At 41.3% G+C, this 18,632-nt stretch overlaps 1 protein-coding gene across 41 annotated transcripts in view; it reads right to left on the reverse strand.

The window, feature by feature from the left end:
* Positions 1-1,084: 1,084 nt before the first annotated feature.
* Positions 1,085-18,632, reverse strand: part of ARVCF (ARVCF delta catenin family member) — a 277,795-nt gene continuing 260,247 nt past the window's right edge. For 27 of the 41 annotated variants that reach the window (XM_038187328.2, XM_038187325.2, XM_072024613.1 and 24 more), the window contains 7 exons: positions 17,849-18,041; positions 16,647-16,758; positions 15,955-16,045; positions 14,765-14,818; positions 10,515-10,606; positions 7,829-7,942; positions 1,085-6,456 (listed from right to left, as the gene is read on the reverse strand). In XM_038187328.2, the coding sequence (XP_038043256.1) occupies positions 7,841-7,942; positions 10,515-10,606; positions 14,765-14,818; positions 15,955-16,045; positions 16,647-16,758; positions 17,849-18,041 (644 nt within the window). In that variant the 3' untranslated portion in view covers positions 1,085-6,456; positions 7,829-7,840. The remainder of the gene's footprint in view (positions 6,457-7,828; positions 7,943-10,514; positions 10,607-14,764; positions 14,819-15,954; positions 16,046-16,646; positions 16,759-17,848; positions 18,042-18,632) is intronic. The other 14 variants (XM_072024632.1, XM_038187332.2, XM_072024615.1 and 11 more) reach the window with 1 other exon arrangement.

Below are 18,632 nucleotides of genomic sequence, written 5' to 3' on the forward strand. Positions count from 1 at the left end.
TAAGCTCAGGAGTCCACATCTTACCACCAACGCTTGTGAAAACAGATCCTCCAGCTGCAAGAACACAACCTGTAGGTGACTTGACACAACTCCTGGGGATGCACTCAGGATATCTGAAATAAGGAGGGAAGGCAAGCTGAAGACAACCTTCCCGGTGCTGTCAGCAAGCATCCACAAGTAAATGGAACCTTACAGTCCTGTGAATGAATGGCACAAGCAGGCATTAATGTATGGCAAACTCTAGTGGCCAGCAGTGATTCGACTACCTTTAAATCACAGAAAATCTGACCTCCACTCTAAGACCTTGCACAACACTCACGTCAAGATTTATAGGGCTTTGTCATGATTCACAAAGGTGTATCAGTAAGCATGGTATGTTCAGGTGATCAGTCTCTCTACGAGAGGCAGTCCTCAGGATAATCACCCAGAAAAGATTTGTCAGTAACCGGCTGTTTCTTGAAATTCATGGCTGACTTTTCAGTATCGGGATTTTTTTCCCCAGCGTGGCAACGAAAGTAAGTTACTTGGCACATCCCTGAAATAACAATTTCTCATCTTAACCAAATCTCATACATAGCTATGACAAACTTAAAGATCTTCTGTTATTCTTTTACAGTTATATTTGTGAGAATACTTGCAGACATTTCAGAGATGCGAGATCTTTGTAAACTTAAACAAATTTTACAACAAAATTGGAAAAGATTAATAGCTTCTCAAATTGAAAAACCATCAGCAAGTTAGGCTTGTGGTCCTAAACCTGCAGTCCTCCGAACAGTGACAGAGATTTCTTTCTCATAGAAATGTGCTTATACATTAAAAAGGAAAAAAAAACATGACCTAGAGTCCAAGGCCCTTACAGGACTTTTTGCTACTACTCCACCAAATGGCAATGAATCAAAAATTTTCAGCTGTACTAGTTTAAAGGATATTCCAATTGCCCTCATTACCACTGACCTATTACTAACACAGAGTGCCGACCTCAGCTAGTGTTGAATAATTCCCTGCCACAGAAAACTGCTGTTGCAAAGCCAAAGAATATTTGAGATACCTGATTGTAACAAAAAGATAACCAATGGCACATGTATTCTTTCCAGGCATGGTTTATTGAAAACACACCAAATTGTTATCCTACATACCTGGTTTCTAACAAGCATTCTACTTGTCTGCATTATGGAAAGATCCTATAATAATAATACATTCTGTCACGGTAACATTTGTTCTATGAAAAGCATAATCCACCTTTTTTTTTTTTCTTTTTCCTCTCCATACTGGTAAAATCAAACCATTCTAAGTGTTTCAGTTTATAGTACAGTGTAAATACAATGCAAAACCCCACCAGTCTAAACTACAGAGAGAATGTTGAGTAGTATTACAGAAAACACATTGTTCATTTGTTTTTTATTCTCCTACCATGAAAATTTTAAGGCACATGATAGTTACAAACACATTAGCTACTAATTACCAGTAAGCTTCTTAGTCTAGTTACTTCGCTTTTCTGAACAGTAAGAACCAGGTTGGCAGGCCTTGTAGTATCTGCACTATCTTCCTCCTCACCTTGCAATTGGACCTAACATCCTACCCTGATGTAAAACGAGACAGAATAAAAGAGGTCTGTAACACCTTTCCCTTTAAATGCACTATATTAGTTACTGTACCAATAAATCTGAGAGTTTCTCTGTCGAAGAAAAACCAGATTTTAGGGGCATCAAAATAAACAAACTTGGCGAGAAACTATGCCTATATAAACACTTCCAAAAGCTGTGAGAGCAGGATCCAGCCCCGACAGCACAAAACTGCTGTCTGAACCTATTGGCACGCTATAGTTTTCACTGAGTGGGCAATTAGCAGAAGAGACTATAATCAGTCTCTAACGCGCCCGTTTGGCTTCTGAAGCTTTGCTTACCCTAAGGGTTTAAGATGTGCCTCTCTCACAGGTAGCTGAACCTGTAAGCTCAACTTTAAGGCAAGTAGCAGAAGGAAACTCACCACCTTCAAGCTCACAAAACTGCTGTAGGAGTGAAAACTGCTTTGCCCAGCATAAGCCATGCATGCTGGAAAGCGTCTCTGAAAACTACTCCTCAGAATTGGCAAGAACTTCCTGACTGACTCTAACAAGCCACCCTGCTTTCTTGATGCATCACTTACAGCAAGTCAGGTCCTAGTCCCAAAGTTAATCCCTTTTATGATGTCTTGGCAAAGGGGACTTGATTTACTTTCCTGATGCACACATTCAGAATCTGCAAGTCTGAGTGCACAAGAGAAGAACTAAGATAGGCAGGTGTTTTGCCCGTAGGACATGGAAGATCGGGACCTCTGGCTGCACAAACCGTTCCCTGGGGAGCATTTCAAGCTGGCAACACATCTTTGATTTGTCAAGTTACACTTTGGCTAAATTGCTATTTAGCTCCAAGACAGAAACAAAATGTTCTGAAGCCTTGCCTTTGTGCTGGATTCTGCACAGGCAGACCAACCTGGGAAGCTGTAAGCACAAAGACAATTGCTATGTGTTAGCAGCCAAACTTGATGCTTCTCCAGGGGAGTCTTAACACGTAATGGCCCCATCAGCATTAAATGATTTTGTTGTTTTTGATTATCTGTTCTTAACCTCCACAGTTCAGTGAATATACCTGGGAGACGTGCAAGCCACCTCCCTGGCATGAAAGTTCTGCAGTTATTATTTGCCATCAGACGTCTCTCCCCTCCCCTGTGTTATCTCAGCCCTCACTGGGCCATCAAATCTCTTCCTCCTCTTTATTAGGAGTCTTGCAACATCATCTTTTCCTTCCACAACCACCCCTCCTACTAGAATTTCTTCAGGTAGAAATCTCTTCTACCCCATCCCTTTGCAGGCAGATTGCCTCCAGTTTTCACAGTGGAGCCAACAGGAAAAGAGGAGGTCACATTCCTGAGCCCTAAAAAGCGCTGCCTACCTTTTAGCAGGAGGCTCTAGACCCTACTGCAGCTTTAGTCACACACACTGCCACTTTCCCTTCTTAACATACAGTCCCTGCTGCCAAAATAAACTCAACAATTACTGGTTTATTTACCCACATTCCAGAACAGCTCAAACGGCCCAGTCACACTCACATCAACAAGGGGAGAGGTAAGGGCAGGCGGGGGCACACATCCCACCAGCACCTTCCAGAAGTGAGCTTGTTGCCACAGATAACAAGGGCATCGGATAAATCACCAGACCTGGTTCAGCGTATCTTGCTACAGATTTTAGCTGGTGAACTGATCATACAAGGTGATCGTCTCATATACAAGTCACCCCTAGTCCGTTTACCTTCCTCAACATCCAAACAACAGTTTGGTGAGAAGAGAAAAACACAGTAATGTAAATGATGGGTTCTTGGTTATTGCTACATACCGTGGAATCATTCATTACTGTAAGGCATGGGAAGGGTAAGGGTAAGACGTGATTCCCAGGGGAAGTCTTGGCACATGGATTTGGTATTTCACCTCTTGGTACACTATCCTCTGCTTTCCTGTTGCAGTAAACCTTGTTGTCAACTCTCAAGAACCCTGGCTGCCAAGAACACTCATCCTAGGGAAAAGAAAGAAGAACAGTTTGCTACAATGACCCTGGGCAGCCAATTCCATCTCACCTAATAGGGAAGTTTGTTTGCTTATCACAAGATGCAGTATAAATATGAAAAGCACTTGGGGGGCAGGTAAGGGGTGGGAAGGGGGGTGGGGGGGTTGGATAGGGTCTGAATTTGCTCCTTCTCCTTCGTGTTTGGCTCACTAGTGACAGAGCCCAGAGTAGATTCCCAACCAGATGCTGAATGTCCCAGTAGTGCCCCACTGAGAGCCACGTGCTATAATGGGACAGGAGGTCATGGACACCATCGGCCCCTAGTCATGTCACTTCCCCCTTCCTGCGGTTTTCTATTAACCTCTTGCTGGCTTTGAAATATTTGTACAACCACTAAATCACAAAGTCTTAGCAGAGACTCCTTTCAACAGTCAGGTCTTTATTTTAAGCGAACTTTTGCTCAGACTCCTTTGGTAAATATGGTTTGAAGTAGATCAGGGACAGACTGACAGCATGGCCCTTCTCTTACACTGTTCTAATTAGCTACAAAGCAGGTTCCATTGCTAATTACTGAACGTTTTTAAAAAAATCCTTTCATATACAAAAAGAATACACCAAATACATAACCAAAAGTGATATAAAACGTTTCTGTGTAGCTTGGTTAAAAGGGTCTCCGCGTATTGGCAGAACAAGTATGAAAAGAGCACCATTGATATAATTAATATACAGTCAGACTATGTTTCTGGTTTCATTGCCACACTTTATGTCTACACACAGAGAGACACTGCCCCTGACACAAATGCAGATAATCACAGACGCATCTCTTTGTTTCCCTTGATCTGCTAAGCATCTTTGGTCCAAGAGGACTCTCATGCAGGTGACCCTCCCCCCCCATCTTTGCTATCTTAATTTGCTCCAAGTGACTTTACCTTCCCTAGGATCCCGAAGTGACCACTGTAATGTACGTAGAAGATGAGGGTCAAAAGGGAGGGGCCGAAGGAGCACGTGTGTCATCCAAATCACTGACAGCTTCTGGCATCAGTCTTTTTCCCTGAATCAACAAATGCTTCCCTCTCCTGCAAACTACTTTACATGGTTTTGTTAACCTATCCTCTGCACAACAATATATATATATAGATATATAGATTTTTTTTATTTATATATATGTATTCATGTCAAATTTTTAATATACTCAAGAAGATACAAAGCTCTTGGTACTTGCTTTTTTTTTTTTTTTTTTTTTTTTTTACAAAAGCTTCAGACGTTTACTATTACAGTAATATTTTGGGTGATGCAAGGTTGTTGAATATTTCTCCTTTTTAATTACAAAGGAAACAGCAGGCACTGAAAACCCCAAATGATGTTTGCTAGGTTCAAAAATGTGCTTTCCAGTTGCACCATTTTTAGGAGCTTGTTTAGAATTAAGTGTGGCATACAAGAACAGCGGCAACTGAACAAAACCAGCAAAAGTCCTCTGATGCTACCAGTGAGACATTTGGTTCTTACTCTCTTCTGCCCTCCCTTGACCAATGCCTGGAGAAAAATCAGTGATCTGAAGTCACTTAGTTCGTTGTATTACCAGATGTGGTATATGCAGCGTATGTTCTCATGAGGTAAAAATTCCTCCCTGTCCAGAGCATGCCATGGAGAACTTTTGCACATGGATGATTTTCATACCAACTAAAATATGTAATTTCAAAACAAAACCAAAGGAACACAGAAATCATGGTGACTTAAAAAACGCCAAACCAGTTCCCTTTGCGGCATTTTTCATCAGGATCCACAGCCCAAAGCAAACATGGATCCAACAGCGATAAATTTACCATTAAATGCAAGTGGTAGACCCATCTAAAACTTATAGCATGTTCAAAATAATCCTGAAAAGAAGCTCCTATTTCTTCCAATGTGTTAAGAGCTATGGCAAAAGAAACTGTTAATTGTTATCAATGCAACATTTAAAACGTATAAGCTCCTTACTGCAACCTTTGAGAGCAAGAAAATAAAAAGTCAGCCAACTCCACTTCTCAGCATAGATTTCTGAACCGGGGACACTGAAACCTTCAATGAACTGTTTTCCACATGTGGAAATAAAAACAGAGCCATTACAGAATTCAAAAGGCAGAAGTATCGTACACCAGATTATAACAATAATATAGCACTGTGATTGATATAGCTTACTCTAAAAGCAGATTATACAGCTTGCATCAATTTTGTTATCTACTCTCCAGTTCCTTTGACCAGCATTTAATAGTTTTTGTTCTGTATTTTCTCTCTTCATTGAAATTCAATAAATCCAACTCAACATTCCTGCACTTCCTGTGGAAATAATGAAGAAAACCTCAACATTTTTCAAAAACTCTTAAAAAATGTTAGATTTCACAGTTCAAATAAATCCCCCCCCCCCAAAAAAAAATAAAACAAAACAATGAGACCCAAAGCAGAAAAGTGCTATTATCTTCATGACTACGCCTATGATATTATTTCAAATATTCTGCAGTTTCTCTTTCCCTTGTGAAGCTGTCCTCTTTGCTGCTGCATGACCTTCATTTCCCATACTCGACACCATCCGCACGTAAGAGTCACCTAAGAGTGCAGGCAGCTAGATGGAAGCTTGGATTCTCTGTTCTTGCGTGCTTTCTTCTTGCAGGAGTGGGAGGGAGAGGGGAGGCGGCTATGTCTGGTGGGAATAGAACTGATTTAAAAAGCAAATCGTCTCGCTGTAAGGCATGGTGCTCTGGGGTTGGCAATGGCAGTCAGTTGTGTTTTCTCCCCCCATCCTCTTAGAATCTGCAGCCTTGTCAGTGATGCAGCGCCCTCCAGATCTGAATGGCAGTGGTGACTGATGAGATCCTCTGTGTCAATTCAATCTTTTTTTTTTCCTCCCCCTCAATTAAAAAAAATGTGGTTGGACTCTAGCCCTGCAAAATAAAGTCAGAACTGATTAATACCAACAAGTAACATGACATCGGTGATCTCCATCACCCAGTGGTAGAACAATGGCTGGAAATGCCAATCTATCCCCAGTATACGTGTTTGGTGAAGGGTATGACTGGGAGAAAACGAGCACAGATTTTGTTTGTCGAAGTTCCACCCATACACCCTCACTGCTAAGAGGAAGGACACAGATACAGCAGCATACAGGCACTACACACAGATTTGGCTGGGCCCACAAGGCTGAACACACAGTGCTGACCAGCTGCGGGAGGCCAGCAGTGCTGGGTCTGCTCCTAGCTGCATGAGGGTACCTGGTGGTGTTGCAAAACTGCTCTGGCCAGCTGCTTCCAGCCCAGGAACAGAAACAAGATGCAAATACACAGCACTTTTACCAGACTCTTCAAAGAAGAAGGGGGGGGACACGCCAGCAGCAAAGTCCCAGAACATACTTGCAGTAATGCAAGTCATTTCCACGTACAGTTGCGGGGGTGGATGATGCTTCGTGTTTTGGAATTTAGGCCTTAAAGGCCTGCTTGTCCACTCTGTTGGGAAAGTTGCCCAGTGCCTTATGAACGGTCACTTTGGTATTCCTTTAGTGATAGCCAGGGGCACAAAACCTGCTGCTCCAAACGGAGCACTGCATCTCCACAGACAGTGGTGGAAGGTACCAGAGCACAGGGCTGCCGAGCAAGACAGGGGGAGACAGATGAGCAGCGGCAGGAGTAAAGAAGGGCTACTGACATTACAGAGGAGCTGGGCACATGGTGAAGGCAGAGGGCTAGAAAGTGACAGAAAGGTGCCTTTTTTAATAACAACAATAAAAGAAAGAATGAGGAAGTGGGAGTTGTGGCTAAGTGGTTCTTGTGTAACCAAAACCATCTCCCCTCACAAAGTCACTGTACAGGCAGCAGCTTTCTGGCAGGTGGGCAGGGCTGTGTAATTCATTGGAACCTCAGGGGACATCCATGAACAGTCAAGGATAGTTTTCCTTAAGTCTCAGGCTAGTCCTTATAATGAGTCTGGAGGGGAAAAATGGTTGGAATCAGGAAGACACTATTCAAATTCACTCCCATGGCCTAACAAGGAGAAATTATTCACATTTCAGCTGACAACCAATCATTCAAGATACTAATTTGCTGTCTGGTTATTTGACAGGTTATTTTTTAATCAAACAGTGGTGTTTGATTGCATTTCATTGAAGACATGCTGAATAATATAAACATCGCTTTTTCAAATGCATTATCATTTGTCTGAAAGGACCCAGTTAGCAGTTAGCCATGAAGAGATTCCACAGTGATACAGATCATGCACGAGACAAGTTAATCACTAGCACCAATTACCATTGAAATAACCTACCATGCATGCAAATTAGACCCAAGAGTCAACAGGCTGGGGTTTAATGTCACGGGCATCCACCAGATTCACCGAAGCCCTGTTACTCCTGTTAATGTTTTTCCTATTTGTGTCATTCTGCAGCACAGGGTGAGGAGTTAAAGGCAAAACAGAGCGGATTAATCAAACAAAACCACCAAACAAGTCAGCTCAAAGGAGCACAAGGGAAAATTAGTGGTAGAGAAAGAAACAAGATCAGCAAAGGCACAATACTGACAAGAGCACTTGCAGCAGCTAAAAGGCTGCACTTCCCTGCCATCATTATTCACAATTCTTGGTCACTCTTGAGCCTCAGAGCCATGGTTATTGAACAGTTCACAAGCCAGAAGACCCCACAGATATATTTCTCTTTCACAGGATAGGAAGAAGGAAGAGTAGCAGCTGCTCAGGCTTTGCTCTAACTGAGGACACACCAGTGCAGACCCTTGAGGCACACAACAGGCTGAATTCAGGCTATCCTTTATCCTTAAAACCTGGAGGCAGTACAGACTGTGTGCGGCAGGCACATCGCTGAGGTGAAATATTTTTTTATTCCTTTCTTATGAAAGCAAAGCAGCTGCTCCCTGGAGCTCTGGGTTGTACTTCACCTCAGACATACACTGGGAGTTTGGGCTGAATTACACAATTTTGAGGATTGTGTTAAACCACTTTCATGAAACGAGTGGCAAATAACACAAGCATTTGCTACTTCTTCCTTAGCCTATTTTCTTTATAAAGACATTTTCTGTCAAGCTCCTATTGATCAAAATTCTTATGTCGCTTAGTGCATCCACTCTCACTGCATCCTTATAATACAATGGAACTGTGATAAGGGGACTAGGAAGTCCATACCGTTAGCACTGGTTCAAGCTGGGCTATCTCTTGCCACTCCCGAGTAACACTGGAGCAGGGAGGCATGCTGCATGCCTTTAGTAATCAGCTCAGTTGTATCAGCTCCAAAAAACAATTGAAAGAGCACAACCACTTCCAAGGGGAGTGGAGAGATTTTGTTCCTCTTGTCTTCGCTACACTTTGTCAAGCAGAAATGCATTGGGAAAGCTTAAGCAGAAAGGTTATTGCTAGTGGATTCCTTTAATAGGTGTCACCATATGTCTAGACTTATCAAAGGAGCTGCAAGATGACTAAATGGGAAAACTGTAGTGGCAGTTCTCTTGCAAAAAGCTTTTTTGGTGTCAGAGGCCTCCTAAACAATACACAGCCATAATCTTCACTTATTTCTAGAACTGGCCAAAGGAGAAAAGAAGCGAGCTAGCAGCTGAAGCAAACAGGCCAGTGTTTGATATCAGCCACGTTACTCTAGGGCATTCACTTGCTGATTCAAAACAGGAAGCCCTGGTTGGCACTGTGGAGTTGTCACGAGACAATTAGTGATTATATTAAAAAAGCTAACTGGGCAGCCTCCAACAAGGCGCAGTTACAACCAGAACTAGCAAATGGTAAAAGGGTGATCTGTGCTTAAAAAAGTGCATCTGGGTTTAAACCTTTCTCCAGGGTATACCTTCAGAGGAAAGGAGGACACAGCAGGTAATGCATAAGCAGGCAAGTTAGCACAGGCAGACTGATACCGCAGGACCTCTTCCTAATTCTATGGGAAGATTTTTCTCCAAATCACATTTTCATTTCCACTGTTCAATGTAGTGTGTTTTCCTTTCAATCGCCTGAAGTTTGTTTCCACTGAGCCCGAATCACCTGGATTTACAGATATTATCAGCAACGTGCTGAAGGTTAGTAAGGACGGCTTTCTACAGACTAACTGCAGTGTTTCCTGTCATGGATTCCTGGTTCACTGCAGGGACACCCCACCCCCCTCAGGAATGACCTACCCAGGAGAAAATACAAGCTAGTTTTGAGGCCAGGGAGAAGTGATGGCCACAGCATTGTTAAAAGCATTAAGCAGCTTTTACAATAAACAAATCTACTGAAAAGGCATAGCAATGCAACAGGAATTAAACAGAACCCACTAAGCAACATTTGCACACAACACACAACGCAAAAGGCTTTGTGAAGCTGTGAAGGTTTGTTGTTTTTTTTTTTCTACCAACTAGAAGGTTGTCTAAATTTTGTTTTTAGAAGACAACACTCCTAAGTATGCACATCTCTCCCTCCCTCTCCATCTTTTTGGCCGATGCCCAATGTCTACTGTCAGGACCCTGAGTGTTGGTGAAACGAATGCTGTTCACCACCCTGCTCTACTCAGACACACAAATTCACATGTACGTCTCGTGGTGAAAACAATAAAGCAGTGTGATGGTTTGCAGGGGCTATTCTCGGAATAAAGTCTGAACACAGTTATTCACTTTAGAGCTAGGGAATGCTGCCTGCACAAAAGTGACAGAACAAACAAATGCCTCCTATTTTTATAGCCTCACCCCTTTATCAATTACCAATTAACCAATTACCTGAATTTTCTCCTGCAATGGAAAACAGCTTTTTGGTTTTATTTCTAGTTATCCAATTGCTGAATTATAAAACGGTGCCTTTAACTTAACATCAAACAAGCAAAAAAAACCAACACACACATACACAGACACACAAAAAACAACCTTAAAAGTCCCCTTGTAATTAACTACTATGTATTTCTTGTGGAGGACACCAGGCTCTGTTTCTTTTAAAGGGACTAACTAGCATTCAGCAGTAAGAGGAATCTCACTTTTAAAGGTTCTTTTTCTGAGGCATCTCCTGTGTTATCACTGGTCTTGTACTTGCGCTCCTTGTCCCGGTGATCAATGGTGGAGTACCCATCTGAGGAGAAATAATATGACAGTCAGGCATGAAACACTACTAAGAGCAGAAACAGAGCTGATGCTAGCAGTATTCAGCAAAGAAACAGGGGAAAATAAACCATCAACACCCAAAGATGCTGGCAGCCCACTTTTCACACGTGCTCCAGCTCTGAAATTTTATTTTTACCAGCTTAAAACAGAAAAGCCTTTTTTTTTTTTTTTAATATCACTGCCAGATGCTGGCATTCATTAGCAAGCAGCACTGTTTTCATCCCAGTCTGCTGCAGTTTTGTAGCGTGCCCAAGGAAAGCAGCAAGTTGTCATCTCACGCCCTGTGGCTAATGAGCTCCAAATTCAGCTCAAATCTTGTGTTCCTTGCTTAGCAGCCTGATTAATTGGCTGTGTTCATTCTCTGAATGCTCTGCAGCATGTTCCCACTCTTCCTGAGCCTGACTGCAACCAGGACATAACAGTAATTTGGAACAGTCCCTTTCGGAGCACTGAGAAAAGGAGACTGTCAAGTTGGAAGAAATCTTGATGCGAATCCTGCTGTGCTAGGACTGTCTTTCATTACAAAGTAGCACCTGTTGGTGCTTTTTCTCCTGACAACTAAAAACAATACTAAAGTGCAATTAACACACAGAGGAAAAGCGTGAGAGGGTATTATGAAGACCCAGCTCTAATTATTTCCTAACCTCTGCTTTGAATCAGTCCACCAATGCAATCTTAATTTATTTTCCTGATGCACCAAATTTCCTTCATTATCAGTAACAAATAGATCCTGTCCTGCTCTGCTTTTGCAGCATTGTAATATGGAGTAAAAACAATCACAGCTCCCCATAGGCTTTTGTTTTCCTTTATGTAATTGAGGGATCATTAGTGTTTTCATGTTCTGATGAACTAGGTTCTTAGAATACCACTAAAATGTTTTTACAAAGCTACCACAGAATGCTCATCCCTTGGTGTATTACTTGCCTGAAAAGGTCATTAAGAAAAAAATAAATCAAGTTTTTTGTGGGACTTCCTTGTCAGAAAGAGGCTTCACCTGCCCACATGACAGAAGTGCATGCAGCTACCACGACTTGCACCAGTCACAGCACCGGGTCCTGAACGGCGTCTGTGCCGGTCACAGTCAGGTTTAAATGAGCTCAAGTTTTCCTACGTCTCATGAATCAAAGTGCACACAGACCTGCAAGAAGCACCTGAGGTAATGTATATTTTTGACATTACAGATAGTAGAAGACTACTTTCCCATGCTGCCTAAAAATAATTAAGGTATTAGAGTTACACATGCATTATGCAGATTTTAAAGCATAAAAATCAGTGCTACACAGAACTTCACTTACAGTTATATATTGACAACAAAGACAGCTAACACTCTTGGCTATTTCTTTTGAACAAAAAAGAAGAAACCCAAACCCTTCCAGTTGCATCCAGTCACCCAGCCAGCGTGTGTGGAGGAACACATGACCAATAATTAAAATGACTGGCATGAATGTTGCTAGTAAGTCAACTACTACAGATTGGTCATTCATTTAGGAGTAAATAGTTCACGTATGTCTGTTTAAGTGATGGAAACATCCTGACTCCCAACAATGCAAACTCTGAACTGAGAGGTTGCTCTTTGCAGTCAGATATTAATTATACTCCCTGTGATGTACCAGATCACTTTGCATTTCTGTACTGCTATCATGGTTGATCCCAACAAATTTTTAAATGAACTGCTAAGATGCAGAGGGAAACCTTTAACCCACCCCCAGAAAGCAACGGCTACTGAGGTAAAGTATGGCAGCTGTAATACACCCCAGTGAGCAAGGTCAGAATAAGGGATATGTAATCACACACACACAAAAAAAAGCACAACAGTCTCTTAATACTACTAAAAACAAAGAAAAAAAAAAACAAACAAACACACAGCCCTGCTTAGCCATGGCAGCAACAACAGGAACACCATGCTTTTGCACAGCGCCAGGAATCTAACAAAGAATAGTCAAGAACTTTGTTTTTCATATCCAAATTCCAAGATATTTTGCAGTTCATACTGTAAACCCATTGTTGTGTGGCCTGCATGCTGATGGTGGCACACACATCAGCAGTAATGGATTGTGTGTTTCTGAAAACCAAGCTCTGTGCTACAATTCTGTCAAGATATGCAGTGGCAGAGATAGGAAGTTCATGTTTTCACCTAATAAAATGAGATAAAAAATAAAAAATATCTTGAAGGAGGCTGTATCAGAGAAGTAATACCTAAGGGCCTCAAGGTCCAGAGCTCTCCAATGAAACTAGTGAGCACTGCTTCTCCCAGGAATCAGATTAATTCCAAGTAAGTTAACAGAATTACCTCTGTTTCTGTGGCACGAAGGAGACCTATGCTGATCCTACTGTTCCACAGTATCAATGCATTTTTCTGAGTTAATACAATGCAGTTTATAGACAAGTTATATTTGGCAGCAGAGGCACTTCTCGTTCTTAGCTTTTTTTATTCCTCTGTCTCAACTTTCTCCTTGTTGTCTTCTGTATTGCTTTACTGAATATCTGCCATTCATTCTGCAGTGACATTTTTATGTTATCACAAATGACACAACCAAATGCATGCTGAATGCCAGTCCATCTACGCCCTCACAGCTCTCAACTTTTAAAGATCAAACCTCTACACCCATCACAAAGAAGAAGAAAGAAGTTATGCCTAAAGACAGGCATCTAAGAGAGGTGCATCTGAACTTTGTGTCTCTGTTTTGAACAGTTCTGAGATCTCAAATGCTCTCGTCTGAATGACTGTAGGTTAATTACGGCACAGATACAGTTTTAGAGAACCAAGAAAATTTGGCATACAGCCTTGAGATCACAGTTCTGCTGCTTCTCCAGACAGTTCAGGGTCACAGCCACCCCGAGGCAGCACTGTGACAATATACATTGATGATTTTCGGATTAACGTGCACAGAGTCACTTGTCTGGAGCTGATAAAGTCTGACAGACCTGAGGTATCTGTGTGCTGGGCTGTCTACTGCATCCCACAGTAACTCGTAATACACGCTTTTTCCATCGCTCAGGACAACCAAGCTCTGCCCAGGCTCTCCAACAATAGGAAACTGACTGGCCCAGTACTGCCAGCTGATGGGGAACAAATTCTTCTGCCTCCCTAGCCACACTAATAGCAAATTAATTTCGTTTACAGAGAAGGATGAGTCCATGGCATTGGAAAGAAGCTGAGATCACAACAGCATGTTACTTCTTGCAGTCTTGAAAAAGAGGCAACATGGGTTAGCAGTAAAGGCACAGGCTCGAAGAGAGCTGAACCATAACAAAAAGAGGCAATATAAGAGCAGCAGGAAGATGGTCACATTCTGGAACAAGCCTGGTCTTCCACAATGCAGGGGAGGAGGATGAACATCCTGGCTGGAAGGGCCCAGCTGAACAGATGGGCACCTTTAACATGTGCACAGCATGGAAACCCACTGAATTCTGCAGTGACAAGATGTTCTTTTTTGCTACAAATAGCAGTATAGAAAACTTTGATTTGGAGGCATTCATATAAGCATTTAAATACAAATACTATCAACTAAAAGAACTAAAGCAAATTCTTAAGAACACAGAGCACCTTTACCTACCTAAGTAAAGAAAAAAACAAAAACACCACCACTCTACAAGTTGTAAACTGCAAAGTTTATCAGTCTGAAAGCATTCAGTTGACAGCAGTTGTCTGTTCTCCGGCTGGAGAAAAATACATGCACACTTAAGATGCAGGTAAATAAAAGGCAGAGCCCAGAGCATTGTATGTACTAACATTTTTGTTATTACCTATACAAAACAAAGGCAGAATGGATTTAAGTGTCATGCTGAAGTAAATTTACAGCTTCTTCCTTCTGCATCTCCAGGTTTACAGATCTGTAATATGGAATGCGGCTGCTTCAAAAGCCAGGAGCTAGGACAAGATTTCTCCATTCTATGCTTAAAGTAGTGGAGAAATTGGTGTGTACACAATAGGTGTACTTAAAAGAAAAAGAAGGAAAGAAAAAAAAGTGAAAGTGACCAATCTTTTGTAAGGTAATGTTCTGTTTTTAAATGTCAGCTTTATCCATTTGAAAGAGTATCACCCAGAGAAATAGCTGAACTTTCCTGTGAGTGACAGTGTGCTCTACTGAAACAGACAGAGGGTTTGATCTATGACTGAATTTACCTGGGCCAAGTTCATCCATAGGTATCATATCACGACTCCCAGCCTTCTCGTTATCTATAAAACAGAAACATTGAAACTACCTGAGTTACATTTGTTTTTTCTCAACACCTGGTACTTGTATATTAGTCACAGAACAGAGAAGTCCATAAAGTGCTGTATAGTCTTTTACAGTAAGCCTGCAATCAACTGCTATCCATTCAGAAAGGTAAGTTTGATTTAAGCTCTCCAGACAGCACACGTAACCCTTATTTTCTGCTTTGGCACTACAATACAGAGCTCCCTCTCTCCATGTGGTAACAGAAACACCATTTCTGCTGTGGACTACCTACCACTTAACAAGCTTCTCTCTGAGTCACAGGAACAAATCAAGCAGCCTGCTGAGCCAACAGAAAGCTAACCCACAAAGAAAATCAAAAGTTTACAATCCATTTGCAGATCTGACCATAGTCATTCTCTGTCTGTATAATCTGCCAAATTTGATCAAACAGACAGAAGGTGGCAACACCAAACAAGTGTTTGTATTTTTTTTTGCAGTAATCTGCAGTTAAACAGGGTTAAGTGCAGTATGATACACTATCATAGGGTGACTACAGATTTAGATATCTGAGTATTAGAAACCAGAACTAGACTCAGAGACAAAGCAGTCACAATGAAACTAAAGCTGAAGCTTTATACACCAGTGTTGGTACAGCTGCGTCAGACCTGATGAACAAACAACAGTTAGATTTAACTAGCGTTTGGATAAACCATCTCAAATGAAAAAACTTGCACAGTAGAGGAAGAAGCATTGCCAAAGCAGCCACATTTATTTAGAAAGGAAAAACTCCAGTACTAAGATTCCAAGCCCACTGCCTGGCTGAAAGCGAGAATGTGGTCAAAAAAAGCTGTTCTCCCCTATATTCCATTTCACATTTATCCAAAATTCTCCTAAGAAGACTTAACTGATTATGTTGTTTTCTCAACTTGTATGCAATATCACTAGCATGCATTTCACAGGGGAAGGAATACTACCTATATCCAGCTAATAGGACTGCCCATTTTGTGACTGCGGAGTGAAAAAGCAGCACATAAATAAAATATGTTTACCCCCTTACTCCTTGCCCTCCTTTTCACTTCTATAACAGATGTGGCACATTCAGCAAGCAAGCAAGCAAAGCACAATACAAAAAGTGATAATGAGCAGAACTGACCTTGACTTTTATCCACCAGAGGCAAAGTGCTGTCGTCATAGGCAGACCTGCCAGCAGTACCCTTGGAACCCTTCGGAGTTGTAGAAACAGACTGCAAGACAAAAATCACATAAATATGAAATTGCCACTCTGGGAAATTGAACTAGAAAAAAATCACCTAACCAACAGTATGGAATAAGATCATGGAACACTGCTAGGTCCCACTTCTGTTGATCATATGGCAGTGAAATATATATTTTTAAATTATTTTCATATAGATTTGTTGTTGGATTTATTTATTTATTCTTGCATTATCTACAAGGCTCCATTGTTGGTCTGTAAAAGGAGCTCAGCCTTTTCACAAAGGAAGGTGAGGAAGCTGCACTTCAAGAACAGGTATATGCCCTATGCTACTAAATAGAATACATTTCAAAGGAGAGAAGACATGCTAATTCTTGAGTAAAGCATGGGCATTTGGCCTATGCAAGGTGGCACACTTCCAAAAACTAAAAAGCTGCATTTCACAGACCACTGAAAAACCTACCCAGCAAGTACATATGGATGATGTTATGACTGAATAGATTACCGTGTATTGTTTTATCACCTAGAGGAACAGAATCAAAGCCTGCAAAATCTACCTGACATTAGTATTAGACTAACTTAGGACGCATTCCACTCAGGTATTTCTATAACCTAAGACCCAGCATCTTTACCTGGAAGTGTGATTTGTTCCACCCATCCTTCTGCAAGGCATTTCGTAGTTCTTTGTAACTCCAGATCATCTGAAGAACGTGAGATGCTGCTTTTGTTTCTCTAGGAGACTGGCTGATTTGCAAAACAAAATTAGAATGTCAAATATCAAGCAACGTAAGTCTATTCACGTCTACCTCTTTGTAGCGAAACAAGACCTTGGTACCTAGTACTTCACAGAGTTGTGCTTAGAGTCTATGAGTTATAGAATGTATGTGAAATCATTTAGTGACTTCTTCACATATATGGGTATTTGTTGAGAAAAAGAGAAATACAACAAGTCATAAATTCTGCAGATCTCTGTTTTCTCAACACTGCATTCCTAGGCAAGCACTGAGGCCAGGATGACCCTTTTGTTCTGCAGTTGCAGTTAACAGAAAATAGATGGATTCCAATTCTACCTGGATGTATTTAGAGAACACCCTTCCCCGTTCCCCCAAGTGTTCTGAGCTGCTTTTCAAACCTTCACATCAACTTATATATATACCTCACAACTTGATGAGGTTGCTTTACCTTACAAAGCAATTTGAGTTAGGACAATATAAGTAAATTTTAATCCCCAAATGAATTTCCAGCCATTCCTTAATAAGACGGTACACAATCAAGCTCTATAAAATAATGCAGGGCTAGATATTTGGCTTTCTTATTTCATAAAAATATAACCCAGCAAAGGCTTCAGTTACTCTCCCAAAAACTTCCTGAATACATTTCGAAAAAATGAGCTTGTGTCTAACTTGGCTAAACAAACTTTTCCGCAAAGCAGTCAAAACAGTTTTTCAACAATATCACATAGAGAAAGTTTGTCACTTTGAATTACCACTACCAGCCCCTTGGCCAGAATAATTACTGAATATCATTAACCATTTTATTTAAAAGGAGCAGATTCCATCACTGGCACTCCTGGAAAAGAATGCTGCCATGTTCTAACATGTCCTGTCCTAACGTAGCAGAAACTTTCACCCTGTTCACTTTTTCTGTATGTGTGTGTGTGTCACAAACCTATTAAAGGTATGATTTTATGTTGTGTATATATTGATTGCTTTAGCTACACTTATGAAAGGCTAGGATGCTTAAATACTTCTGCAAAGCAAACCAGTGCTGTTCATAGTAACATTTTCAGGTTCGCAGTGAGTTCTCGTGCACTTTGCTTTCAACTGTCACTTACCTTGACTTGCTGATAGCTACCAGCTTCTGAATGCCCTGTGTCTGGATCAGAGACCTTGCATTTTCTGAGCTGTCAGTAATGATTTCATGGATCGTGTTCAACACCGCAACCACTGTATCCTCTTCCAGGTTCTTTGCGGATCTCTGCTGCCTGCTGGGCAAATTTCTTACCAGCTCACCCATGGCATAACTACCTAGATAAGGGGAAGAGATACCATTACTCAGCCCTAATAATCATTTCAGCTTCCCATCCTGAATGATAAAGTTCAAGGGTGCTTGCCAGATCAAAAAACTTCATAATGCAAGTGTTTTGAACCTCAAGACTGTAACTTAACAGTGTATTTATCGTTCATTATTTCAAGGTGATTGAGAGTTGATATCCAAGACAAACTCCTCCATCATGAATGTTAAAAGGTAGTGAGGAGAAAAAATGCAGTTTTTATTGGGATTTTTACAGCCAGCATCTATCATACTTTGCAGTGCCTGAGGCAAAAAGCATCCGGTAGCTGCTGCTAATGCCACATCTTCATGCTAATACACGCACACGGTTTACTCAACTTAGCCTTGTAATAGGCCTTCTGGGGCAAGGTGTGCAGCCACGCATTTATTAACCTTCATTCAACAAAGGTAAAAGTATTTCTTCCTGGGTCCAGATAGCCTCCACATTGTATGGTACTGGAGAAAAAACAGGGAGCCAGGAGTTTATCACTCCCAAGTGTTGGTTTCTGCCATTTGCCTAGCTACATCTCTGAACTATTCAAAGAGAAACTTGATGTATTAAGGCA

The sequence above is a fragment of the Anas platyrhynchos genome, chromosome 16 (genome assembly GCF_047663525.1).
Source record: "Anas platyrhynchos isolate ZD024472 breed Pekin duck chromosome 16, IASCAAS_PekinDuck_T2T, whole genome shotgun sequence".
NCBI lineage: Eukaryota > Metazoa > Chordata > Aves > Anseriformes > Anatidae > Anas > Anas platyrhynchos.